The following is a 27,944-nucleotide window of genomic DNA, read 5'->3' on the forward strand; positions in this document are numbered from 1 at the left end:
GGAAGAGTAAAAGAGCTGGGGTTTTTTGTACCCCGCTTTTATTATTATCTGAAGGAGCCTCCCAGCCGCTTATTGGTGCCTCCCCTTCCTCTCCCCACAACAGACACATGTGAGGTAGGTGAAGTTGAGAGAGCCCTAAGAGCATTGTGATTGGTCCAAGGTCACCCAGCTGGCTACATATGGAACAGTGAAGAATACAGATTAGAGGCTGCCGCTTTTAACTACTACATCAGACTGGTATAAACATCTGGGAAGGAGGCATTGTTGTAAAGTATATGTAAAGTTATAAATACTTCTGCTTTTAAGACATTGTGTCAAAAAATCCGCAAGGGTACAGACACAGGATTCAATCCAAAGGTCTGTGAGTAGAAGAAAATAACAAGTTGTTTTCTGTAAAAAAAAACTTTTGAGAGAGCTTGTGCAATGCTATAACTAATAAATAGATGGTTTACAACAACAACAACAAGCCTTTAATAGCATATAAAGGTACAATATAAGGAGGGAAAGTGCAAAAGGATCAACTGCTAGAGAAAACAAAGGCAAAGATCATTCTTTATTCTTTAGAGTAAAACATAATACATTCACGATTTCTCATGGCAAGATATAAAATCTTTGCAACTGGTTCAGTTATATCAGGGTTCTGGGATGTCAAAAGAAACTGAATCTTACATTCATCTGAATGCAGTTCTCTTTTACATAGCAGTGAGTTAAGAAATTGAGCTCAGATCGAGGTATAAAATGGACAATGGAAGAAAACATGTGTAATTGATTCTATACAGCATTGTCCACAGGGGCACAACCTAGTTGAATGCGGGATCTGTTGAAATCTCCCATATAGAACAGCAGAAGGTAGAGCATTAGTTCTAGCTAACATGAATGCTCTACGCTGTTGTGGGATGATATAGATTGTTTACATTTCTTTAGCTCCCACTTTAACAAGAAGTTGTGGATGAGCATCTTTGGGTTTATGTGCTTCTAGTGCACAGCACTCCAGCATGATGTGTTAAATAGTCATCATTTGAGGAGAGGAAGACATCTTCACATTTGGGTTCTTCCCCCACAATCACTGAAGTCAAGATATTGTGTCATTTTCTTCCCTCCCCTGATAAGAGGAATACTCCTCCTGTTCTTTTTCTGCCTCATTTGCATGTATGGGACTCTAGAGGAGCTCCAGTTGACTCTTGGTTTTCTTTTGACGTGGAGCTACTTTCCAGTCGTCATTTCTTCTTGTCTTACTGTGTATTACTCTATTGTCTTCACTGGAGGAAGAAAAACCCTCCTTGTTAGGACTTCTGCCTCCAGATATGCTTGAGTGGCCAGTCACCACAGAAACCCTGCAGCGATGTCATATGCATCTCAGATTGCCTGGATTTGAAATGGCTTGCACAGAAGCTGGATATAACAGGGCTACAGAAGCAAAAGCAAAAATTGGCCACTTGGAATGAAACAATAGATCATCAGGCTGATGTGGAAAGTACTTCAGCTATACTTGTGCAATTGCCAGAATCCTGTGTCAGCTGCTGCTTCTGCAGCATAATCACACTGATTGAGAGGCGGTGCATGTGCAGGTCAATCCTGCTTCCCTGGGTGGAGCTGCCTTTGTTGTTAGATACTGTAACTCTGTGTGCAAGAGGATCTGGGAAAGAAAGCGTTAACCTTCGCTCTCTTGGATACACTGGGCAGTTGGCCCTACCCTCCCATTGCTTAGATGTTGAGTTTCTTTGGCTGTTGCTTGCCTTTTCATTTTCTGTACGACCACTCTTCTCTCTCTTACCTGGGTTTGGAGCTGTACGAAGTTGACCTTTTTGGAAGTTAATCTGTTCACAGTAAATTAAATATACCTACATGAATATGTAATGTAAGATATGCTTCTATTTCTGTAAGTGAAATTTCTTTCTCTGGTTACCGTTGGCGTCAGATCACCTTTGTAATTTGTTTTAACATCATTTCCCCTTCATCGGGAAATGTGGAGGATTGGGGATACTGTTATGTGCTTCTAGGACAATTGGAACACATAATAACATTAAAGTCATTTTAAAATATAAAACATTTTGAAGTGTATTTCCATGCTGGTTTCTATTTTCACAGCCCCCCCCCCAATGCCTTTTTAGTAGTCTCATTTACGAGCATGATGGAATTCCATAGATGTGGGGGGGGGACTGACGTGGGAGATAGAAAAGAAAGGGGAGCATGGAGAAAGGCACGAGGTCCATAGTTGTTCTTCATTTTGTCCTGACCTCAACCATAAGCCTGGTAGAAAAATGCCATTTTACAAACTCAGCAGAATTTAGTTCTGTCAATGCCTAGGTCTCTACTGGCAGCTTATTCGACCAGGCAGGAATGAGGGCTGGCTCTGGTCAAGGCCAGTCAGATTTCTCTGGGGTCAGGGAACTACAACAAGTCGGTATTGACAGAACATAATGCTCTTCTGGGCGCCTGTTGGGTGAGGCAGTCCTAAAGGTACATAGGGCCCAGACCATGTAAGGCCTTGAAGGTTAACACATCTGGTTAAAAATTGATTCATTCATTCCTCTAGTGAGAAAGAAGATGTACACTTGAGGTGATGATGTGACTGATGTTTTGCTCAGGGAGGCCGGAATTTTTGAATTGTTTTCGGCCTCAACCATAGGCCTGGCAGAACAACTTTGTTTTGCATGCCCTGCAGAACTGTCCTAGATTCCCACAGGGCTCTGATTTCTCTATGGCCCATTATGCACGGCCGCCGAAACGGCAATTTCGGGTCACATGGAAAACACGGAGGAGGAAGACGCGACGCACACCAGTTATGCACGGGGTGGGGCGCGACGGCGGCAAAACCCAGAGTAACCGATTATGCATGCGGCGATCCAGGCGCCGCTTCTGGTTGCGCCCCGATCACCCGGAAGCTGCACTTTCTTCTGCGTTTCGTGAACGCGACTTTTTCGGCTGCATGCACCGAAGCTGCAGCCGGTTGCAGCCGGCACCGTGCGTTATCGGTGATTTTAGTCGCCGCCATTCCACCCCGAATGTGCGCTAAAACCCCCGTGCATAATGGGTCTATGTAGGGCATTCCACCAGACTGGGGCCTTCGCCAAAAAAGCCCTGGTCCTGGTTGCAGCCAATTTAACATCTTTGGACCTGGGGATTTTAAGCAAGTTTTGCTTAATTGATCTTAATCTCATTTGATGGACATAGGAAAGGAGGCGGTCTCACAGATATGAAGGTCCAAGACCACGTAGGGCTTTAAAGTTTATAATCCAAACCTTGAACCTGATTCAGTTTTCATTCTGGAGCCAGTACAGCTGGGAGTATGCAGGTGGAATGTGGGCTCTCCATTGGGTCCTGGTAAGTGCCTGCACTGCTGCATTTTGAACCAGTTGAAGCTTCCAGGGCAGCCCTGCATACAGTGAGTTGCAGTAATCCAGCCTGGAGGCTGTGACTAGGTTGGGTGCTGACAGGTAAGGTGTGAGCTGCCACATGTGGCAAAGATCATAAACACCTGGCGGGCAATGTTTGTGACCTGAGCACTCATAGATAAAAAGTCCAGGATCACATCTAGGCTCTTGATGGTGGCCAAAGTTGTTAATTGGACTCCCATCAAGAGCCTGGAGTCCCTGTTTAAGAGTTCTGTCTGCTCTGATGGATTCAGTACCAAAAAGATCCTTGTTTCCAGGAGCTTTATCTTCTCTTTCACCTCTCACTGACCTGGCATTTCTTAAAGGGCAGCTGAGGTGAGGCTGGAAAGTAATTGTACTGACTTCCTCTTTCCTGATTGTTCTCTGCCTAGAGAGAGAAATACTTTGTAAAACCTCCTGGTAGATGTTTTACGTAGATCAGACATCTACTCCCAAAAAGGTATTTCTCCATAAAAAGTATTGAGAGAATGCAAATCTCTTCCATAACAAGTCTCTGTAAACCTGTGTAGTTCATGAAAGTACATTTCACTTTAAAAAGCACTTGTTCTGTGGTGGTAGACTGATATAGCCCTTTGTGAATATCCTCTATCCTTTTGACAATTCTGAGAAGTGTCTGCTGCAATTTAGAATTTGGATAGACATCAGCAACTGCTGATGTGGCAATGGAGACAAAGCATTCCTTCCTGCTTCTGTCAGCAGTGTGCATTCAAAGTTTAAAGGTCAAAGCAATTGAAAGACTCATGAGGATGTGTGCCACATCTAAACACTGACATTTTAACTACCTTGCATATGCCCCAGGTTCACTTCAGTTGCTACTGCCAGTGGGGAGAAAATGGAAATTAAGGGAATCCGCCAAAATGTGTCTCTTAGTGTGAACATTCCAGAGCTGTTTTTGACAGTGATAAATATTAGGAATGCACTTGGGCTAGGGTCTATCCAGGGAGTTCCTGATAAATATCCTGCTGCCAATGGCAAAGGTATGGGAAGATGCCATGGGCTGATAAAACATCTGATGAGGCTTTTGTTGTTTATTTTGCCATTTGGAAATTTGGGGGAATGTTGACAATAGTTCTGTAAAATATATATTTCTTGGAAATGAATGAAATGATTTTTAAGACAAAGTTTTACTCAAAACATATAGCATGAAAAATATGCTAGTAGCATCCTGCTAATACTGCTAATGGCAATTTCTATGTAGACCGGAGTCAGCTGCAGCTCTTTTTGAAGGATACGGTTATTGTTAAATATTAATAATTCTAGAAACAATTATTAATATACAATAATTTGTTTAACAAATGAAGAGTTCTGCTGTTACAAAGGTTATACCTATTGCTGCTGTGGGCTAAACTATACAATAAGTTTGGCCTCAAGACAGCTTAGGCTGCTGCCAACTCGATTCATTTTCCCTGAAGCTCCTCAGTAGTTACGGAGAACTTACTTTACCTAGCATTGTAAAATCCTATTCAGATCAGCATGATGACTTTGGGGGAGAAGGGACTCCAACCACCTCCATACTGTGTTCTGAAGCCCGAGCAGTTCTGGTCGAGCGTTATTTGTGGGCTGCAAATGAAGGTACTGCCACAGGCAAAAAGCACCCCTGGAACTATTTTTGAGAGGCTTGGAGCTCCTCCCCTGGTGCTACAGTCCAGAACTTGAAAATAAGGCGGCGGCAGCAGCTGCTGTTGCTGTTCTGTGGCTGTGGAGAAATCAGGTTGGATCAGAATAACGGCAGCCTGACTCAGTCAAACAAATCATGTATTAATCTTTTTTCTGTCCAAATAATAAACTTTCCGGGGTTTTTTTCACTACAAAACATATTTTCTAATTTCAACTCCCTCCATGAAAATACTTGCAATTCATTGTTTACAGTAATGTGTTCTATTAAAGCGAGTAGGAACTGTGAGATTTATCAAGGGGCTGTGGTTACAAAGAATAATTGTACCCATAGGGCTGCAGGGACTCTTGTGCTTGCACACTTTAACTGCATTTGGATTACTGTGGCATCTGTAATGCTTGCTAACCTCTTGAACTGAAAGTTCTAGGCAGAATTATATGTCAATTGTATAACATTATTCTGTGAATTAAGGTTTAATAATTTATGTTGTGTGTGTATAGTGTAACATGAAGGGAGTTTTTCAGCATCCAGTGAACAACGACCAAAGCCAAACATCACTGTTTTTTCCGTAGAAAATGATGGTAGTCGTATTGGTGGTTGAATACTGCTAAGTAGACATGTAAAATGTAGGACTTATATCAGTATAATTTGACAGCTTCTCAGTAAAGCAACGTAAGACATCCAATGAAAATGAATTTCAAGCAGTGCATTTTGCTTTTGGATGCAGGCCTTTCCATTCATAAGATGAAAGACTGGTAACTTTGTTTAGGTTTTTTTTTTTTTGTGCCTTGAAGTTAGCAAACAGGTATTTTGCCTTCCTTATGAGTGATACTTTTAATGCCAATTTCAAGTTGTTCTTTAGAAAGAACTTAAAAATATACCTGCAATGTAGAGGTAGTGTAGTACCTATTTCCCCCCTGAATCCTTACTCTGTTCTGATCAGATCATAAGGTTTATATAATTCTTAGTGTACAGTCATCCCATTAAAAAGATAATATCTAAGTAATTTAGAAGAAAAATATCTCCTCTGACATAGTCCTAACTTATGTAGCTATCTGTGGTGGAGTAGAGGTCCAGTGCTGATTTATTGCAATGCCATAGTAGACCCTAGAGCTTGCTTCAAAGTAATATTTGACTAGAGGAAGAGCTTGTCCTCATTCCTCTTCAGGAATTCTGTCAGGACTGTATAGCAGAGAACACGGTTTTGACCATAGAGTGTTTGTTTAGTTCAGAATCTGTAGTTTTGTTTGACGAAGTGAATAAAATTATGAAATGTGGATTGTTTTTTGTCTTCTTTTTAAAGAGGTAGCCCACATATGAAGGGAACACCACACTATAAGGAAGAACAATGTGCCCCATCATTAAATCTAGAAAAGAAGCACATTTTGGATTTGCAAGCATCTATAACTAGGTACAGTGAATCTTCATTCATATTTGCATTTGGCGTCAAACGTGGCTTGATAGCAGTAATCCATGAAATCACAGATGGATATTTAAGGCATAATATAATTATGTGATATCAAGCACTGAATTTATGTCACATTCAGAGAATGCTTCTACCTTTTCAGGTTTGGTTCTAGACAGTGTATTAGAATAACGTTTTATGGATTCTTCTCTTCTTCATTAGAATGTCAATGATTTACTTACTATTGCTTGTTTTCTGTGATTAACAGTCCTTAGCTTTTTTTTTTCTCTAAAAATATGTTACTATGGGAAATTATCCAATTCCCAGTTAAAGAAGGAATGAAAAATCAAATGCTGAGTAATATTCCAACCTTCTAGGACAAGACATCTGAATAAAAGTAAATATTTTTTTGTTTGGTCTTCACTGTCTTAATACTTACTGTGCCTTTCTTGTAGCTTACAGTCCATGCTGGAAGATCTACTTGTTGCCACTGTTGATGGTCTGCTTCATCTAATTCACTGGGATGGTGTGATAAATGGAAGGAAAGCCATAAATCTCTGTACAGTACCCTTTTCTGTGGATCTACATTCTTCCAGAGGTATTTCTTATTTATCTCCTGTTTATAAAAAGAGGAAGATACTTAAGAGCCTACCTTTTCTATGAAAGTAAAGCTAATGAAGGCAGGAAGACAGTTTGAAATTTGGCAGTCAAAAATGTTAATTACTCTTATTACTAGGTTCATTTTTGGGATTTGAGGATGTGCACATCAGAGATATGGAATACTGTGCTACGCTTGATGGGTTTGCTGTCGTGTTTAGTGATGGCAGAGTTGGTTTTATTACACCAATGTCAAGTGGATTCACAGCAGAGGTATGATTTCTTTGTACTGCACTAGCACATAATTAGTTGGTTACTCAAATTTTGTAGATCAATTAACTATTCCTTCTGCTTTATTATTTTACTCAGTTATGACTGAGAAACTCTGGAATTCATTCAACCAAAAGTGGTTTAGTTAAGAAATATATTAAGGCAAAACCTAGAACTAACTCTGTGTGATCTGCTCAGATTGTTCTACCATCACCTTATGTATCATAAGGACTAAATATTTTAAATCTTTTTTTCTCATGCTAAGCTTAAAACCTATTTTTCCTTCAGGTACAATACAGGTGCATTTTGAACTGCTTTGTACTTTTCTGGGCTCTGGTTTTTGTGATCTACGTTTGATTACATTTCTATGCTACTATCTGCTGTGGAATGCATGTATATTAGTTTCTGGGCAGTCTCCCAAATCTGCTTTATTTCAGCAGAGTTGCTGCATTATGTATGGCTGAGATGAGATGAAATTTTATAACATGTCCTGTTAATATTTGTTTATTAAAACCTATGCTTTAAAACAGGGGTCATCAACCCCCGGTCTGCGGCCCACTGCCGGTCCGCGAAGGCCACGGTACCAGGCTGCCGACAGCTGCACCTCCCCCCCCCCCCACAGCGAGAAGCTTGGGGAAGAGGCAGGCCCGGCATGCCGGCGATGCAAACTCGCATGCTCAGTTGCCGCACATGCGCGTTTGCACCCCTGGTGGCGAAAACACGCACACGCAGTTGCTGCGCATGCACGTTAGCACCCCAACTGCCAGTGCGCATTTGCGCACAGCTGCCGTGCGGTGCCCGGGCCGTCGGCTCTCCCCTCGCCCCGGAGGCGGTCCTTGACCAAAGAAAGGTTGGGGACTGCTACTTTAAAATACAGATTTGCAGGTCAGTTTTATCTGGATTTTTAAGCTGAATGGTTAAGTGCTGCCTTACTTCCAAATACTTACTTTGAGATGAGACAAATATGACATTTAATATCTCCCTTTGTGAAGGTATTTTGTTAGCAGCAGCATTGCCTGGCCTCGACCAGGGCCAGGGCCTTTTCAGTCCTGGCTCCTACCTGGTGGAATGAGTTCCTGGATGAGCTGCGGGTCCTTGGAGAGTTTTCTGCTTTACGGAGGGCCTGCAAGACGGAGCTCTTCCACCAGGTCTGTGGACGGGGCCAGTGCTTAAAGCCACTGTTACGGGTTCCCTCATGGTTAGAGCAATTTACATCTGCTCCAAATATCTGTTGCCTCTGAAGTTATGTAAAGGATATGATTTTTCGCCATTTTGAATTTTATAATGTTGGGGGTTTATACAGGGGTTTTACTGGGTTTTATCCATTTTATTGTATGTTGAATGTTCTTGAATTTTTATGTAACCTGCTGTGAGCCAGTTCCAGGAGCGGTGGGCTAAAAATCGAATTAATAAATAAGAAAATAAAATAAATAGAAATACTTTCTAGCATCCTTATAGAAAACCTAAGGAAAAGATGGTATCATCATTTACAATATTTCACTATGTGGACAGGGTATTCAATCATGTGTGCCCTTGGCATATGTCCCTCATGGCTGGTGACAGCTAGCGGTGAGATTTGGGTCTCTCTCTGGGACATTATTAATCTGTCAAACGACTACAATCTTTTCTCCAGGGTTGAGAAAATAGTGTTGTGCTAGGGGAGAGAACCTCCCAGTGGCAGACCTGGTATGTGGGTCCTGCGGGGAGCTACCCTCACACAGCTGATGGAGAGTTTCAGGCTGGGTTATCATTAGTACATTGATACTGATGACACCCAGCTATTTTGGTTGATTGACGGCCACCTGTCTGCAGGTGTCTGCATGGGTCCTTACTGGGACCAAATGGAGAGCATATATTTGACCTGAGCTCTCCCAGCTGCACTGGTTCTAGATTGGAGACCGAATCAGGTTCCATGTTTCGTTTTTAACCATTAAGGCCCTAAATGATCTGAGGACCTTCTCTTCCACTATGCCCCCCAGAGTGTTCTAGGATCTAGTGGCCAGAACTTGCTCAGGGTTCCCATCCTCAAAGAGGTGAAACTGGATTCAACCAGGACCTTTTCAGCCCTGGACCAAGCCGGATGGAACACTCTGCCTAATGAGAACAGGGCCCTGTGGTATTTAACCTGTTCTGCAGGGCCTGTGGTTGAGGCCTAGAAATAACACCAAAAATAGACTAGCCTCCTTACTTGAAAGCCCATTCCTTAGACAAACTTAGAAAATTCTATATTGACTGCACTACTCAGTGATCATCTCAAAGTTCCTCATAAAGAGGAAGCAGCCATAGGTTTTGAACCAATAGGGTTCATTGTAGAATCTGTAAAAATAATTTTAAAATATTAAAACCTAAATTAATATTTAATTTTACTATGTATTTTAAATGTTTCTGTAAGCTGCCCTGTGCCTCCAAGGAAGGAAGAGGTATAAATAAATGGGATACAAGCAAAGGTGGTTTAAGTTGCCCTTTGGAAAAGCTGCCTTTAGATTTGGGGGAGCCCCTGAAGTGTCATTCTACAAGGAGTAGAAAGAGTGACCATCAGCACCTAATCTTGTCCTTCCTTCACATGTGAGCAGATATGCTTCTTTGGGGGATGGGGCTGGCAGGGAGGTACAAGGAACAATACAGTACTCCTACTTTTAAAAATATAAACAGTGACATGAACAATTTGCATGAGGAAAATTTGTTTCAGTTCTTGTTGGAAGGTTATTGCTTGCATACAACAGTGCTTGTGTCTTGTGAACTTAAATTTAAGAATTGCTTCGCAATATGTTGGCTTTGTCTGGCATATGCTGAGGTCTTTCATAACGTGTCTTACAGCAGCTCCATGGTGTTTGGGCACAGGATGTTCTGGATGGAACCTGTGTGGCTGTAAACAACAAATACCAATTAATGGCATTTGGATGTGCAAAGTAAGTTACCTGTCTCAATTGTTAATCTGAAGAGAATGAAAATTGATATCCCTTTATACTTTATTTGCCTTTAGGCAAAGCTTCACTTCTTAAAAATAATTTCTGAATCTCTGATTAGTTGTCCTGCTGAAAATGTTTCCAAAACGAGCAGTGTCTCAGCAACTAGCTAAATCTGTAGTTAACGATATCGAACCCCTTCTCTGTTATAAGCACAGCTGAGTGATTGTCAGTTCCATCCTACAACCCTGATGGCTCTAAGTATCCTATGCCTTCTCCACAGAAAAGAAATGAGAAATACCCCTTGGCAAGCCACAGAGAGCATAGTGATAGCAGGCTATGCCAGTGCCTCCACAACAGGAAGACAGGGACAACGCACTGATACCTCCCACCCACCCCCAGTGTTGAGGGGCCTCTGCTTATACACCAAGGGTGAGAAGAAAGCACCTTCCCTTGGAAGGAGCTCCATAGTGTGTGACTTGCTGGGTCCATGGCATGAACCATCCCATAGGAAGCTTTGCAGATGAGGATGTAGGACCTCATATGTGGCTAAGTTCGCTTTTGCTCAGTGAGGGGAATGCAGTTCCAACACACAATTGCAGATTCACAAAATACATTCCTGTCAACTTCCTGAGCACTTAATGTGGAAAGCTACCCATGAGACAAATGAAAGCAATGGGTTCTGTGCCCTATAATGACGGATGCTGGTTAGAAGGCAAGGCTCCTTGTTTGCCTGGCAGCAGCAAAACAGCATGGAGCTTGGATTAGAATCTATGCATCACATTGTGAATATAAACTATCTTCCTGGCCTTTTGCTCCTTGGTTGGCCGCTTCCAAAATGTTTAGAGATGTAAAAGCACATTTATTAATAATGTTCCACAGTAATATCAAAGAGCAAGTGAGCTCTGAAAGCCTACACATAGTACTCTGGCATAGTCAGATTGCTTCCCCACACATCTTGAAGGTTCCCATGGGGTGTGCTGCCCTGGTATAGCCATCCATTGTAGGGAGTTGCATTGGAACCATGTCTATACTTCCTACTAGGAATGCTTCATGGTTCTCTGATGCTACATGTCAATAGACATGATAGGTCTTGGGCAACTGTATCATAGGTATGAGTAGTGCTTGGTGATCACCTTGGACTGCTGTAGTTTCCCTTTGCAGGGGAGGGAATTACACTGGCACAGTATTGTGCCCACCGCCAGGTAATAGCCAGCTTCTCTCTATCAACATGGTCCATGCTTACTGCTGGTAATTGTTGTGAGTGGCATACGACTTAGTCATCATCCCAAGAGTTTTCTAGGCATAGCTTAGAATTGAGACTATGGGTGTTCTATCCCGAAGCTATTAACTAGAAAGACAAAAAGACCATGTTGAGGTGGTTTTTACCACTTTACTCTAATGCTGTTTTTCATCTTTTAAAAATATCATATGCTCCTCCCTTAAAAAATCCAGCTACAGTTGTTGAAAATCTCAGCTGAGGTAATGTTGCATGGACCCCCCCCAGCCAAAATAATTGGAGAGTGGTTGGAATATAATAAATATTTGAAGCCAGCATTTCAGTTAGTAAAAGTTCAAGGGTACTCAGTCTTAAAAAAAATAACCATATATATGTGCGGAATACATATTCTTAAAGGCATGTCTAAACATGTGAGACAGATTTTATTAATGTTTTGAGTGTTCAAGTAGAGAATTTCCTTTTATGGTTCTTTTCCATAAAATCATCCTTTGAACTGTACAAGGGCTGCATATAAGCAAGTAACTTAAACTGAAACTGGCACAGGGCCATTTTTAAAAGAAATACATGGAATCTAATTGATGGTATGTAGAGTATATTGATGTCTTGCTTCTGTGGATGGGTAGTTCTTTGTTAGTGGTGTACTACAACATAGGATTGACTTCCAGGGTTATGCTGTGCCTTTAAATTGTGTTGCTGGAGGCATTCCTTAGTAAGATGTTAACAAAATCTGTGGATGTGGTGAAATGATAAAATACTCGCTGAATGAACAGAAACAATGGACAGATAAAACTCTGTTCCTCTGGAAAATAGATGGAAGAAGCAATGTAAATGCAGCTGTTGTCCAATGTTTGTTTTAATTTATTTTTAAGGTTCATGTCCTGTCTTTCTTACCAGTGTTTAGGACTTCAAGCTGGCTTACCATTCATTTTAAATGAGAATTCCCTCCTACCTGAATCATGCTAGTGGAAGTTCTTACAGCTGGGACAATAGTACAGCCTATGGCAGTGCCTAACTAGGGTGGGAGTGAGGATGAGAATACCATAAAAACATAAGAGCTGCTCAGCTGGTCCATCTTGTCCAGCATCCGGTTTCTCACAATGCCAGTCAGTTGTCCTGGGGGGGGGGGGGACACCAAACAGATCACAGGGCATAGAGGCCAAGCCCACACAGTTCTTGTGACAGATAAGCTCTGTTCTGCTCTGTTGCACCTACTTTGAAAACACTGAGAGTCTCAAAAGAAATACCTACATTGTCAAATTGATTAGTGAAAATAATTTCTAGCATGAACTTCAACAGATCAGTATAGATTAGAGGTTGCTGTTTTTGATCAAAGCGGGTCTTCTGTGACTAGTCATTTCCCTTTTGTTCTTGTTTGGTTTGCAGACTGAATAAAATGTCCAAAGGTTTTCAGATCTTAGTCTGGAAATCTTTGTAGAATTTTAAAAAACCCTCTTCACACTAGAAAGCACTAATATTTGTTTCAGCTGATGCTGATAATATAATTTGTGGATTCATGCTGATTAATTCTGATTAATTTAGAGAGCTGTGATTATTATTTACTCTGAAAATATTTTATAAAACTAAATGGTGCATAAAGTTCTGTTTTAAAAACACTCTCTTCTCTTACCCCCTCCCATTTCTCTTATCACTTCTTTTATCACCATATGCAGCCATCTGAATGACCTTGGGCCAGTCACAGTTCTCAAAGCTCTCTGAGCCTCCCCCACCTCACTGGGTGTCTGTTGGGGGGACAGGAAGGATAGGCAGTCATAAGCTGCTTTGAGACTCCTTTAAGGTGGTAAAAAGCATGGTTCAAATAACCAGGTCTACTTCTTCTCTTAAATTTTTAACTGCATAAGGCTCTGTTCAGGCCTACAGTTTGAAGGACTTGGGAACAAATTGTGAGCTATTTTGAGCTGTCCTAGCTTATCCTTTGAGACTCTTTTGCCATGCTGAGTTATTGGTCCTAAACACCTTCCCTACACTTCAAATCCATCTCCTTGTACAAAATCTATAAAAACCTCAGTAGAATTCTGATTATTCTGGATGTTAAAGGACTCCAGGGTCATCTTTGTATAAAACAGCCAAAGAATGTTAATGCTGTTTTTTAATACCAGTAAAATGAACAGGCAGAAATGAGGAGCGAGGCTGAAAGCTCCTGTAGTATTTTTAAAATATATTTGTTATATGTAAATGGAATTCAAATGTAATGGATAAAGACTATTAAAAGGGTAAGATGCATAAAAACTGAAAATAATTACATGTGTTTTCTTAATGGTTTACCTTGGCTAAGTTCTTTGCTCTTTCCAGCCTAATTTGGGTTTTGGATTGAATGAACTTGGTACATATGAACTCATGCAGGAAGCATGAATTTGCCTGTGTTGCATGAAAAGTAAAATATTAAGTGTTCACGAATATTCTTTTCCAGTGGTTCAGTGCAAGTTTATACAATAGACAATGCCACTGGAGCCATGCAGCTGTCTCATAAACTGGAGCTAACACCCAAGCAGTATCCTGGTGAGTTCTGTCACGTTAAGATTTCCAAAACATACCTTGTTTGGATAAATGTTTAGCAAGTTAGCAGTCTAGCAAATGCTGATAATCTATAATGGCACCAACCTTGAAGACTGTACTACATTACTAGAAATACCAGATATATTTTAGGTTTCATCATGTATATTTCTTGAAAAGGCTGGTGCAAATGAAAATGTTTTTACCATCTTCCAAGTTTTACATTTACTCCACAATGTTTTCAATCTTTTACTGTCTCTATGGCTGTAAATAAATGCATTTTAAATATCACTCAACTTTTTAATGAAAGCTTCAAAATGAATGCGTTGCTGAGAACTAATTGAAGAATAAAAATTTGTGCAATCTGTTCTAGCATAAAATAATGCTTGTGTTCAGAAAAGAGATGTGGGGTGTGCTTCACGTATAGTTGCATTAAATGGCAGTAGATGGAATATCCAAAATGAAATTGTTGAATAATATAACGGAGTTTGACAAGCAAAAAGGTGTTCATGGATAAGTTTCACTAAGTTATTGTAAATTCCAGGCAGGTTCTCATGTGTTTATGTGTCTGAATGAGCTATCACAGACCTTTCTTAGTGTTCTCCGTCAATTCAAACATACAATGCTTGCTGGTGGAGTCATTTCACACATTCCATTGTCAGTAATATTAAATTGGTGATATATATGCAGGCGTGTGTATGCATGTGTTTGGTCCAAGAAACTAAGAAAGTTAAGCCCTAAGAAAGTTCCAGTATAAATGAGAGCATTCCTGTTTAATTCTAGCTCCCCCTCCTTTTGAGACTAGTTTTTTTTCTATTTGTTACAAGCTTGAAAGGAAGAAAATTACTCTTGTCTTGTAATTGTAAATGCTGTTTTATTTTCCCTCTTCTTCATGAGCAAGTGGCCTTGTAGTTTGTACAGTTTTATTAGGGCTCATAGACATCCAGTGTCCAAGCTGAAAAAATAGCAAATAGTACTAAAAAGTTTTGATTATGTGTTCTTAGCTTTATAAGAAGAGAATGTGGTTGTCACCATGGATTCCAGTTAGAACCCTTGCAGCTCCACTGTTATTTTTTAAATTTGGTATCCTGTCTTTCTGCCATTTGAAATACACTATGCAGTTTACAGCCATGAAAATAAATCAGATAAAAGTCAGAACAATTAAAAACATCAAGTCAGTATCAGCTAAAGATACTAAAGTCAATTAATACAAATCATAGAAACATAGAGTTGGAAGGGGGTCTCCAGGGTCATCTAGTCCAACCCTCTGCACAATGCAAGAACTCACAACTACCTGCCCACCTGTGGTGACCCCAGTTTCATGCCCAAATGATCCCCCACCCCATCAAAAATCTCCAGAATCTATCCCACAGTGGCGATAAGTCAGATTCAACACAACTATAAACTTAGCATGTATAGCAATACCATCAGAAAAAAATCCCCTGAAATAAAGAGGGAACTCTCAAATGCCCTCTGGAATTAGACCTGACTCGTTTCTGGAAATTCAAAAATGAGGATACGAGATAGATTTCCTGGAATTTCCACAGCTTGGTGGACTGTGCTGAGAAAATTCTGCTCTATGAAATTGCCCATCTCAGATCGTTCACAGAAGAGGTGGTAAGCAGAGCACTGGTAGGTAATCTGAGCTCTTATGGACTGAAGTGATCCTTGCAAGTTTCTTGATCCTAAATCTAGGACTTTAAAAGTTAACACTAGCACTTTCAGAAATGATCGGCTAATTGATGCAGCTAGCATAGCAGTGGAGAACTATGGTTGCCATGGTGAGTAGAATTTCACAGCCATATTGTACACTGCTAAGGTTTAATAGACAGCCTCATGGAGACTGCCTTAAAGTATAACAATTACCTTTCTTTTGTACTTCAGCTCAACATACAAAGATTCATTCATTGCCCTCGGAACTCTGAGAAATGATAGAAAATCATAGATTACTAAATTGACATAGTATTCTACCAAAATTCACCAACTCTGGAAGTAAATATACTAGCAGTTAAGCAACTTCAACTAATTCCCAGATAGTGTTTATACAACATAAATTTTAGCCATAATAAACACAGAATGGTAGGTCAGCAGTATAGTAGGAAGCCATTTGTACTTACTATCAATGTGTCAAATTAAGAATCACATAATGATACAAATCTTGTTCTCTCAAGGACAGTATATTTAAAGGCTGATTTAATCAATCAAAGATGTCTTGGGGCAGCTGTGAACTTTGAGCATGATATTTCAAGATGCTTCAGTACCTGAAAGGAATTGTGGCAGAACTTCAATACAGCAAAACACAGCAAAAAGCTTGGTGAAGCCAATTCAAATTTCTCTCTCTATGAACTCTGCATGCACATACACACACACCCATTTGTCACACACAGCTTTTGAAAATCACCTTGACTTCACAAGAAGTTTTTCAGAGCTTGGGAGTACAGAGAAACAGATCCAAAGAATTTTTGTGTTCCTATTGTTCCCTTAGGTATAACTTTCTATTTGACCTGCCTGTTCTCTCCTACATTTTGAGGAGGGGTGTCCTGCATATTCCCAACCCTCAGTTACTTCTGCTGTATTTATAGAGTATTGATTAATGTTCATGGATGGGAGTGCATAAAATGGAAACACAAAATTTTAAATTTCTAATAAGCCAGTCATATTATTACTGCGGTAACTGCTGTATATACTCACATATAAGCCAATCCGCATATAAGCTGAGGCACCTAATTTTACCACAAAATCTGGCCAAACGTATTGACTCGCATATAAGCAGAGGGTGGGAAATGTTCCATCATCTCAGGCTCTCCCATCCAGCCTCCCCCCCCCCACTAATACAGAGAAGTCAAGAGGATGAATAGCTGCTGGTTTTTGTACCCCACTTTTCACTAACCAAAGGAGTCTCACTAACCAAAGCGGCTTATAATTGTCTTCCCTTCCTCTCTTGATGCCGGATAACCTGAGAAAGATCTGACAGAACTGCTTTGTGAGAACAGTTTTGGCAGGAGAACCAAACAGTGTCCCCCAGGCCAGCAAACCAGAGCAGAACAACAGCACCCGAAGTTGGTAACCTACTACAAACAAGTACAACAGCTACCAAACTGAGAGAATGGACAACTCTAACTACAACTGCAGCTCCCCCCCGAACAAAACTCTGAAATAAAGAACTGTAAAACTGAACACTGAAAGAACTGTAAAAATCAACTTTTAAACACAACCCCAAGAAGAAAAGGCAAACCATGCTTTCCCTCAGATAAAAGAAGAAATACTAGGAGAAAGAAACAGTAAATCCCAAAGAACCCCCAGAACCCACCCTATCCCACCCACAGAAACCAAAATAATAGCTTGGAAGAAGTGATTAAGAAGAGGAAGTGACGGCAAAAGAGAAAAAAAAGATCAGAGTCCCTCAGTCAAACCGTTGATGTCCTGCAAGCTGCCAGAGCAAGCTCAGCTTACAGTACACATTTGCAAAAGGCAGTGCAACGATCAGCTGGCTGGAGCAGACTTTTTATTTAAATTACTGCATATACCCGTGTATAAGCCTAGGAGGGCCAATAAGGTGCTGAAAAACTAGGCTTTATATGCGAGTATATATGGTAATAGCATTTCCAGCATTTATTTAGCTCCAGCAGCTAAGCAGTCCTGTTAAATATAAAATACCCTTTGAAATGAATGTAGAAAGTTTGGGGCAAGATCCAGTCCATTGTAGTGTAAGGCTTGTGCACAAATGCATCACATCCTCTCTTACATTGTGATCTAAATTGTATGTATCTGGAAGAAAATGAGGATCTTCTAGGGTGAAAGGTAGGTCTGTGTGTCCTTCCCATCCATTCATTTCCTTTTGCTTGTTGAATTCTGTTCATAGCATGATAGTTGAAGGACAGATCCTCTGTATACCTTCATAGTGCTCTTTACTGTTGGTACAATATAGCACAAGTAAATTGAAGAAAGTTGGGCTGTGTTGAATAGTGGACTGGACTGTGCCTCTTGTGTATTAACCATTTATTATGCAAATCATGCCCATCTTTAATAGGCTTCTAAAAGCATGTGTGCTTATGTGCTGGATTATTTTTTTCTGTTTTTCATAGATATTTGGAACAAAACAGGAGCTGTTAGATTAATCAAATGGTCACCTGACAACTGTGTTGTTATGGTGACCTGGGAATATGGTGGACTTTCTTTATGGAGTGTGTTTGGGGCTCAGCTAATCTGTACTTTGGGGGGAGATTTTGCGTAAGTATTAACTTTATATATTTATATTTAGATTTTTACCCTGCCCATCTCACCTAAAGGCAGGCTCAGAGAAGCTTGCAAGAATTAAAAATCATGATTAAAACATAGAGTAAATAACAATAAAAACATTAAACCCCATTCCCACCCCATTTTCCCAGTATGGCAACTATTTAAAAGAGGTGAAGTGTCTATAATTGTTAATTGAGAGGTCAGAGAGCCAGGAGGAAATAGAAGCCTACCAGAGAAACAAGGTCAACCAAGATGAGGCTATTTCTCAGATACCCGTGACGGCAAAATGGTGGACCAAGGGTTGTGATCGACCATGTCAGATGCTGCTGAGAGCACTGACCCACCTCGGTCCAGCTGTCTCTGAAGATCATCTACCATTATTATGCCTCTGAAACTTCAGCAGAATGGATTGGCCCATCTTTTGCTATTGTTTACTTAAAACATCTATTAAGCACAGAATTCTTCCTTGTCTCTAATGTCTACCTGTACAGTAATAGAAACTTTAATAGTCACTTTAAATGATCTAATGTTTAATAAAAACATGCTGTGTTTTTATTTGTAGTTATCGGTCTGATGGTACCAAAAAAGATCCTCTAAAGATCAGTTCTATGGTAAGCACTATTCAGTGGACAACAGAAAAATACAGTAAAAAAATAGAGTTTAGTAAATTATATCAGACAATTCTTCTAATACATCAAAAAGAAGGATTCTCCCACTACATTCAGTTATTGTGGCATATCTTTACGTATTTAATTTAAGCATTTTCAGGGTTATTCCTTTTATCTAATTTAATTTGGAAAAGTCATTGAGACTTGCTAAGAATATTATTTTCCAAATCTTAGAAGATAGTTCATCTGTCTCCATTTTGAAGTTGTTCCCTCAATGACTGAGTAACCCCAAGATAGAATATGATGAGATAGTTGAAGAGATAGGGCAGAGAAGCCTATCCATTTTTTTCTGGCAGCTGCTTGATGTATTGGAATGTACTAATTGGTGTATGATAGCCTCTTCTGCTAGGCAGTTCTGATGGCTGGGGCTAGCTTGTATGTGTTCATTCCAGGGTATTGAGATCAAGATAGGGCCAAATAGCTGTGGAGAAAAGGAGGAGGTGGCTTTTCAAACATAAAGCAAGCATTATACAGTTTTGTTTTTTTTAAACTCTGTTACCCATGATGTATGAATAGAATTGGCCAGGTTCACTGGAGTCTACACCCTCCCCCCTGTGATTCTAAACCACCGTTTAAACTAGGTTCACAATCCTGGTCAGTGGGGGAACTAATTTAGGTTAACCTGGATGATACACTTGTATATTTCAGGTAACTGAGGATTTTTTGAAACTAGGGTTCTGTCAATATACTCTGAGCAAGAAGAGGAACGCTGAGAAGCAGAAGTAAAATGTGACCATGAGACTGATACAAGTTGGGTTCATGCAAAGTGTTGACTTACTGTGATGTCTGTAGGCAATTTTGTAAAAGAAACTTGGATTATTGTGTGATGGATTGTGTAGAATATTCCTTCCTGTGGTACCTTTCATTAATATTTGATAATTGTTTCTGTTTTCCAGAGTTGGGGATCAGAAGGCTATCACCTATGGGTGATTGATGCAAGGGATTCTGGAAATGTAATGCCAGAGAAGGCAAGCAAAAATGAAGCTAAGCAGTTTGGCATTTTGCAGTTCCAGTTCATCAAGAGTGCACTCACCATTAATCCTTGCATAGTAAGTATACATAAATCTTCACGTTCTTAACGTGCATGTCTCATGGTCCTGGATCATGCTTAATACCGCTTAGCTAAATATGTGATTGCTCACAGAACAATACCATTATTAGTGCTCAACCTAGGAATATTGTGCATGATCAGAAACATTGGTGCTGCTTTTAAACAATTTGAGCGGGTTTTTTTTAAATTGCTGTGTGGTTCACTTCTTGTTATGCTATTTGCTAACTTGAAGACTTGATTTTATTCATAGAGCAATCAGGAACAGGTCCTCCTTCAGGGAGAAGATCGCTTGTACTTGAACTGTGGTGATGCAATACAAACTCAGAATCCTAGAAGTTCCACAGCACACTCTGAACATAAGGCCATTCGAGAAAGAGGCCAGTTTTCAGATGGGAGCTTAGATTCTCAGGGTTTAAGCACTTTATTAGGACACAGACATTGGCATGTTGTACAGGTAACTGTTCTCTTTAGCATTTTACCACTTCCTTGACTTCATCTTTCTTTTATTTCTCTGTCAAATAACTCCATTTGCATTATGCTTGTCAGAATCCTTTGGGTTTAAAATTATGGGTTACCAAGTCCCCCTTGGTCCTGCATTAGACACTTCACTAAATTTGGTTGAAGGAAATAACATATGCAGTAATCACTTCTGCTAAATAAGGATTTAAATGAAACACTATGTATGTGTTTCAGTGTGCTCTTCTTAATGAGGTGAAGATTTAAAGGTTTTGCAACATTTATTTTTAGCTGTTCAAGATTGAAGAGCTACAACATACTTTATGTACATATGTTTCAGTATTTTAAGGAATACCTTTAATATTATATAGAACTGAACCTGTGCACAGTTCTCCATGACCTAATATTTTTAACTACATGACAAACTTATATCCATTCCAGTTAAAAGTTTGGGATCAAAGTAGATAGACTATGCCATGAGCCACAAAGTATCATTCCAAATGTTTGCCTACGTATTGAATATCCTCATCACAAAATGAGTTTGAAACCTTGGTTTTCAAAAATTAAATGGAGGGGTTGACTTTAATGAGTTGCAGGAATTTTAAATGTCATTGGTCTGTAATTCTTTTCTTCTTTTTAAGATTCACGGTACCTATCTAGAGATCAATTGGCCTATACGGGTGAGTTATTTGGAGATCTTTGTATTTTATACCTTTTAGAGTTCTTTTACATGTAAAGAAATACCTGCAGAAAGTAGCTATCAAAATAAAGGAATGTGATCCCTGGGTTGTATTTAATTAGAAAACCTGTGCATTTGGGGATTTTTATTTGCATTAAATCTAACATATTAAGCACGGAACTGGTAAAATAGACTAAGAATCTGACAAATTGTTTATATCTTTCCCCCTTCCTGAACAGTTTTCAGCCATCGATAAGTTGGGACATAATGTCTCTGTAGTTGGCAAGTTTGGTTTTGCACATTACTCTTTACTTTCCAAAAAATGGAAGTTATTTGGAAACATTACACAGGTGAGTGTTGTTAGAGGAGAAAGGAATAAATCTATTGCTTTTTGAAAAATGCTGCTTCCAATTTATGTGAAGATATATGTGAAGAGGTTAAATTCTAGTTGTGCGCAACTGCTTGTCCATTTTCATACAATCAAGGTTCCTTACATATGTTCACTTACAATCAAAACTATGGAGAAAACTATTTATCTCTCAGTTTTAAGATAGCTATCATCATTTTTTGTCTTTGGAGGAAAAAGGCAGTAAGAAAAAGAGGCTTCATTGAGTCCTTAATACCTTCATAAAGGCCCTTAGAATAGCAGACATACAGGATTGTAATTCCCATGCTCACAATTGGAAAAATGTTTTCACTTCCACAAGAGGGGAGCAGTTTCTGCTATTTCTCCTTCTGTATTGCATCCCTTGTTCTTCCTAAGATCTTCCAACTTTTGTGAGGGCACTTTTGACTGGTATAGGGGGTTTCAGCAGAAAGCAATTGTGTAAAAAATCCTTTATGTTAGTGCTTTGGATCAGAATACAAGATGAACTTGACAGGCGGAAAACTGGGTTAAAAGGAATAAAATGAATTTTAATATTGATAAATGTAAAATTCTTCATTTAGGTAGGAAAAATCATATGTATCACTATAGGATGGGCGAGTCTTGTCTTGGCAGTAAGGTAAAGGTAAAGGTATCCCCTGTGCAAGCACCGAGTCATGTCTGACCCTTGGGGTGACGCCCTCTAGCGTTTTCATGGCAGACTCAATACGGGGTGGTTTGCCAGTGCCTTCCCCAGTCATTACCGTTTACCCCCCAGCAAGCTGGGTACTCATTTTACCGACCTCGGAAGGATGGAAGGCTGAGTCAACCTTGAGCCGGCTGCTGGGATTGAACTCCCAGCCTTATGAGCAAAGCTTTCAGACGGCTGCCTTACCACTCTGCGCCACAAGAGGCTCTTGTCTTGGCAGTAGTACGAGTGAAAAGGATCTAGGGGTCTTAGTAGACCCGACATTGAACATGAGTCAGCAGTGTGACTCAGTAGCTAAAAAAGCAAACTTTTGGCCTATAGTATAGTGTCCAGGTCATGTGAGGCTTTATTCTGTTCTGGTAAGACCTCACTTGAAATACTGTGTTTAGTTTTGGGCACCACAACTGAAGAAAGATGTAGGGAAACTAGAGCATGTCCAGAGGACGGCTACAAAGATGGTGAGGAATTTGGAGACCAAGACATTTTCTGCACTGGGAACTTTGCTGTCCTGGCTCCCATGTGGGAGTACAATTCTGGGACAGATCAGGCGCACTGGGCCATGCAGGAACAGGAAGAAGTGGGGCAAGCTGCCCCAGCTCAAACTCCAGCCTGCAGCCTGATGCAAAATCTCTGTTGTATGAGGAAAGGTTGAGATAGCTTGGTCTGTTTAGCCTGGAGAGAACACGATTAAGAAGTGATATGATAACCATCCTCAAATACTTGATGGGCTGTAATATATAAGGGCCTTAGGATGCTTAGGGCTGATCCTGCGTAGAGCAGGGGGGTTGGACTAGATGGCCTGAATGGCCCCTTCCAACTCTATGATTCTATGATTCTATAGAAGATGTACCAGAGTTGTTTTATGTTGCCCCAGCGGTTCGGACCAGAACCAGTGGGTTGAAATTAATTCAAAAGAATTTTCGGCTAAACATCTATAAGAAGTTCTGACAGAGCAGTTCCTCAGTGGAACAGGCTTCCTTGGAAGGTGGTGGGTTCTTCTTTGGATGATTTTAAGCAGAGGCTAGATAGTCATCTGACAGAAATTTTGATTTTATGCACTTAGGCAGATTGTGAGTGGGTGGGCAGGAAGGGATGTGCTAGCGTTTGTCTCTTGTGGTATTCCTTGCAAACCCAGGAAATTGCTGATCACCACAGTGGGATGGTAGGTGAATCTCCTGCAGCCGAGGCTGGATTCTGGAGATTCTGGTGGTGGTCGTGGGGAATCAGTTGGGTCACTGTGGGTAGGCAGATAGTTGTGAGTTCCTGCATTGTATAGGGGGTTGGACTAGATCACTCTGGAGGTCCCTTCCAACTCTATGATTCTATGTTCCATCTTTATAAACTATTGGCTGTTCAAAGGGAGGTTTTTGGTGGAAAGGTGGAGAGGTGTCAGTTCTCTAACCAGCAGGTAGGGACGTTGATAGACTTGCTGAAAGGAGAGACAGCCTCTACCAACTATTGGGACACAGCCGTTCCACGCTTCACTTCTTTTGCAGCTTGAAGTAACTGACAATATATGTGCAGTTCTGTTTTGGAATGAATGATAGATATGCCTAAGGAACAGGTCATGAGGTGACCATCATTCAGTTTAGCCAGACAGCATCACACTGTTTGCTACCACAGGTGTGATGAGGTATATGTTTCTCATTCTTCTGGCTTCTCGCTTCTGTTGCTCATTAGATAGTCTCCATTTAAAATCAGTTATAGGAGTAGCAGGTCCATCTTCATCTAGAGAAAAAAGGATATGGATTTAAGCTGTTGTAACCCGCCATGAGCCTTTTGGGAGTGGCAGGCTTGAGATCAAATAAATAAGAACAATAATAAAGCTGTCATGCATATATTTATTTATATATATTTGTAAGCATTTCACATTAATAATATGTCTGCATGTGGGAAAGATTATGGGAAAATAGTAAAGTTGATTAACCCAAATCTTGGGATTCCCAATTTTTTGGATTAATGTATATCCATCAAACAACATCTTAGATTGTATTTGGGTTCAGCTTTCCTGCTATTGCTAGCTTTTAAAATAGCAGTTCAATGATGGACATGGTTTACAATGACACCTCATTCTGACAGTGTATTTGTAAATGTTAAAAGTATATGATACATGTTTAAAAAATTATAGTTAATCCTTCCCTTTTGTTTTCTTTAAGGAACAAACCATGACTGTGACTGGTGGCTTAGTATGGTGGAATGATTTCATTGTTACTGCATGTTATAACTTAAGTGACCGCCAAGAAGAGGTGAGGCAGGGTTCTTAAGAGGCATGTTTTTTATTCTTTTCTGTTCAGAAATTTCTACTGAGAGAAATTATATAAATCCTTCATTTCTGACAAATTTTAAACTAGAATTTGCTGACATTCTCCCAGGTAACTTCTTCCTTCATTCCCTTTGAGAATGCTACTATGTAGAGGCTTGGTTACCTTTTAAGGAGCTAATTCTTACTATCAGATTTCTCTTTGCCATGGGGTATGAGTACAAATATGTGTGGAAAGAGGGTACCGTGAACTGAGCTCCACACGTAGCAAGCTAGCAGCGGTTTCCAGGGTTAGATTAGCTAGTATGAGTCATCTCTTGTGTGCATTGCCTATTTCATGGCAATATTTCTCTGCATTGCTGTAAACTAGAACACGTTTTTCTCAATCAGGGTTTCGTGAAACACTGAGTGTCTGGACAGCCCTCAAAGGGTTTCCCAAATGGGTGGGAGTTCTAATATGTGTTAAACATTTATCAGGTGATATGACCATGTATGGTCATGTTGACATGCCCACCCCTCCCAAAATACCCTGTGATGGGCCTGGAGGGGGTGGGAAGGGCAGGGGCCCCAGTTGAACCATGTACACAGCTACCATATTCTGCACCATTGCTCCACTTCTTGGGGTTTCTCAAAGCTTGAAGAAGGTTTTAGGGGGTTCTCAACAATAAAAAAGTTGAAAAAGGTTGAACTAGAGTTTAGACATGGGCAGTTTAGTATGAATTGTTCCCAAGACTATCCCTTATATCTTACGAAATTTAGATTGCCCAAGCAGGGAGCCTTAATGCATCAAGTAAAAGACTGGAATTCTTACAAAATTGAGGACTGAGTTCTGTAAAAATAAGAAATGAAATTGATTTTGTGCTTAAGCACGGTGCTCATAGCTTCCCACCTTATTCTCTAATTGGATACGTCCTACTGAGTGCCTCTGTTCTATGCTAGAAGGTGTTCATTATCTGTTTAGACCTTAAAGATCAGAAATACTAATTGTACTGTAAAGATGTAGATTTGTTTCCTTTTATGTTCTTGCAGTTAAGAGTATATTTACGAACAGCCAATCTGGACAACGCATTTGCTTATATCACCAAAGTCCAGGCAGAAACATTACTGCTCAGTGTTTTTCGGGACATAATAATATTGTTCAGAGCAGATTGTTCTATTTGCCTTTACAGTATTGAAAAAAAATCAGATGGGTGAGTATAGCATGAATTACTTATTCTATAATATAGTTTCTTTTTTGTGTGAATATTTAATACATATCTTTTAATTTTAGGGCTTAAGGATCAATAATACTAATAATGTAAGAATGAAAATTGTTTCCTTTTATGTTCTTGCTGCTAAGAGTCTATTTTTTAAAAAAGGTAACTTCTACAAGTTTTGAGTGTTTTAATAATACTAAGACAAACCTTCAAAGTATGGCATGCAATTTTGGACATCTTTGCCATTGTACTTTGATCTAATGTAACTTCCTTAAAGAACGGACTGTAAATAAGTGGGCCTTTAGCATTCGCATAATGTTTGCTTCTTGACCTGGATAGCAGGGTTGACCATGGCTAGTATTTGGATGGGAGACCTCCCAAGGATGTGGGTGATAGTACCTCCTAGGAACACTAGAGGTAGTGTTTCTTGGTGAGGCAGAGGCAGGAAATGGCAAACAGCTTCTCACCATCCCTTGCCTGGCTACAGTCAATCCTCATCTCCTGTGTACACCACACGATAAATAAATAATAATAAACTTCTTGAAGAATCTCATTTTAATGATACTATAATATTTGTTATGTATCAATAGGATTTGGCCGTTACTTTGGCCTTTTTAAAGTGACATTTTGTCTGATAACTAATTTGGCAGAAAATATTACTAACATTTTCTTCTCTCATTTTGTGTTCAAATAACACCTAGGAAACAATTACCTACAATATTACAAAGTTGTTAATGTTAATCTAAGATAATCTAAATAAATATTAACAAATTTATAACTTATTGGATGATTGTTCCATTCAACTGTTGCCTATAATTAGTGTGGTGTAGAATTAATATCTTCTCACAATTTTGTTTTGGCTTTACAGTCCAAATCCTACTGCCAGTATTCAAGTTCTTCAGGAGGTTTCGATGTCACGTTATATTCCTCATCCCTTCCTTGTTGTGTCTGTTACTCTGACATCTGTGAGAACAGAGACTGGCATCAGCTTGAAAATGCCACAGCAGGTATATCACACACTCATTGTCTCAATACTGCAGATAATATTTAAATAATGTTTTGCTAGCTGATAAGTCCTTGGTGATGTTCCACAGGTTAGAGATGTCTGGGACAAATTCTCTCAAAAAACAGTGTAGGAGGGCACTTTATCTACCTAATTGGAATATACTGATATCAAAAATGCTTTTTACTTAGCTCAATTTTGTCATTTTCATCAGGTGATAGATTTCCTGGAAAAAATAATGGAAATATTTGGGGATAAAAAGTTGGTAAACCCATTTTTCTACTTACTTTGATTATGCATACTTCAAAAATACTATTTTCCAAGCTTAGCTTCAATTTCAATGTACTGTGAAAGAAAAAAGAGAACTCGTTGTATCTGGTTGTGTTGCTTTATTCATGAAGAACTGTCTGTATATAGAGCACCTTCAACTCCACTAATCCTAACATTTTTGTTGTAAGTTGGGAGGTATGAAATCAATTGTATTCTCTGTAATTGTTCCATAGGGTGAAGCATTCCCCTTTCCCCCAAGAAGCGCTCAGGGGATAATCTCTAGTTCGTTTTTGCAAACTGTACATTTGTTTCAGAAGCTTTTCTTGGCTGCGTCCCAGATTAGATTGAGCACATTTTTGTGTGGGCTTGTTTCTGGCTGCAATAGCATTACATTTTGTTAACTGTTTTGATTACTTATAATTGTTCTAACTTGTTTTATTGGGATTTTGTATATTCTTTGTAAGATTCTTCAAGTGTTTAAAGAAGTGTGATCAAAAAAGATAAAATAGAAACATTGAATCTTTTAAAAATCTGGAGCACTTTATATTACATTGCAGTGATCTCACTCGTTTCTTGTAGGCATTAATGTTGCAGTCTTCAATCTCAGTTCCAAATATAAATATTCTCATGGTTAGGCCACATTGTGGGCCCATAAATTGATTGAAGGAGCACACCTGTGGAATGCCAAACATGCTATAATTCCCACAGTCCCCCCCATAATGGTATTTAATTAGTATTATTATTATCTTATTATTATCTCTTCCATCTAAGCCTTTAACTATTTTAAGTGGGTAGCCATGCTGGTCTGAAGCAGCACAACAAAATACAGTAGCACCTTGGACTCATATGCACTCATGCTTTGAATAAATCTTTGTTGGTCTTAAAGGTGCTATTGTACTCGTATTTTAACTATTTCAATTGTTCTTCTGGAACAGATGAATAACTTCTTATGGAATCTTCATTTTTGCCAGAAACCCTTCTGACATATTTTATACTAGTAAAAAAAGCCCATTTTATTTCTTAATAAAATGGGCGCTAGACTGACCTTGTGGCGGCTCTGCGGGAGTGGGAGCGGACGTCTTCTGGGCTTCTCGTCCCCCCCCCCCCACC

General features: G+C 39.7%; 1 protein-coding gene and 1 long non-coding RNA gene across 3 annotated transcripts in view; one reads left to right on the forward strand and one right to left on the reverse strand.

Moving 5' to 3' along the window:
* The window catches only part of RIC1 (RIC1 partner of RAB6A GEF complex), a 61,195-nt gene that overhangs the window by 17,012 nt on the left and 16,239 nt on the right, over nt 1-27,944 (forward strand). For both annotated transcript variants that reach the window (XM_077344948.1, XM_077344949.1), the window contains exons 4-17: nt 6,314-6,421; nt 6,871-7,013; nt 7,152-7,285; nt 10,100-10,191; nt 13,857-13,945; nt 18,025-18,169; nt 18,741-18,789; nt 19,743-19,895; nt 20,148-20,351; nt 20,995-21,033; nt 21,272-21,382; nt 24,262-24,351; nt 25,395-25,555; nt 26,430-26,568. In XM_077344948.1, coding sequence (XP_077201063.1) covers nt 6,314-6,421; nt 6,871-7,013; nt 7,152-7,285; nt 10,100-10,191; nt 13,857-13,945; nt 18,025-18,169; nt 18,741-18,789; nt 19,743-19,895; nt 20,148-20,351; nt 20,995-21,033; nt 21,272-21,382; nt 24,262-24,351; nt 25,395-25,555; nt 26,430-26,568 — 1,657 coding nt within the window. The remainder of the gene's footprint in view (nt 1-6,313; nt 6,422-6,870; nt 7,014-7,151; nt 7,286-10,099; nt 10,192-13,856; nt 13,946-18,024; nt 18,170-18,740; nt 18,790-19,742; nt 19,896-20,147; nt 20,352-20,994; nt 21,034-21,271; nt 21,383-24,261; nt 24,352-25,394; nt 25,556-26,429; nt 26,569-27,944) is intronic.
* LOC143841148 (uncharacterized) lies at nt 528-27,937 on the reverse strand. Its single transcript, XR_013232583.1, has 6 exons — nt 26,852-27,937; nt 26,409-26,524; nt 16,057-16,200; nt 15,806-15,860; nt 6,855-7,031; nt 528-5,091 (listed from the first exon to the last, which is right to left on the reverse strand). It is a non-coding gene; the product is annotated as an uncharacterized LOC143841148 (long non-coding RNA).

The sequence above is a fragment of the Paroedura picta genome, chromosome 7, assembly GCF_049243985.1.
Source record: "Paroedura picta isolate Pp20150507F chromosome 7, Ppicta_v3.0, whole genome shotgun sequence".
Lineage (NCBI taxonomy): Eukaryota > Metazoa > Chordata > Lepidosauria > Squamata > Gekkonidae > Paroedura > Paroedura picta.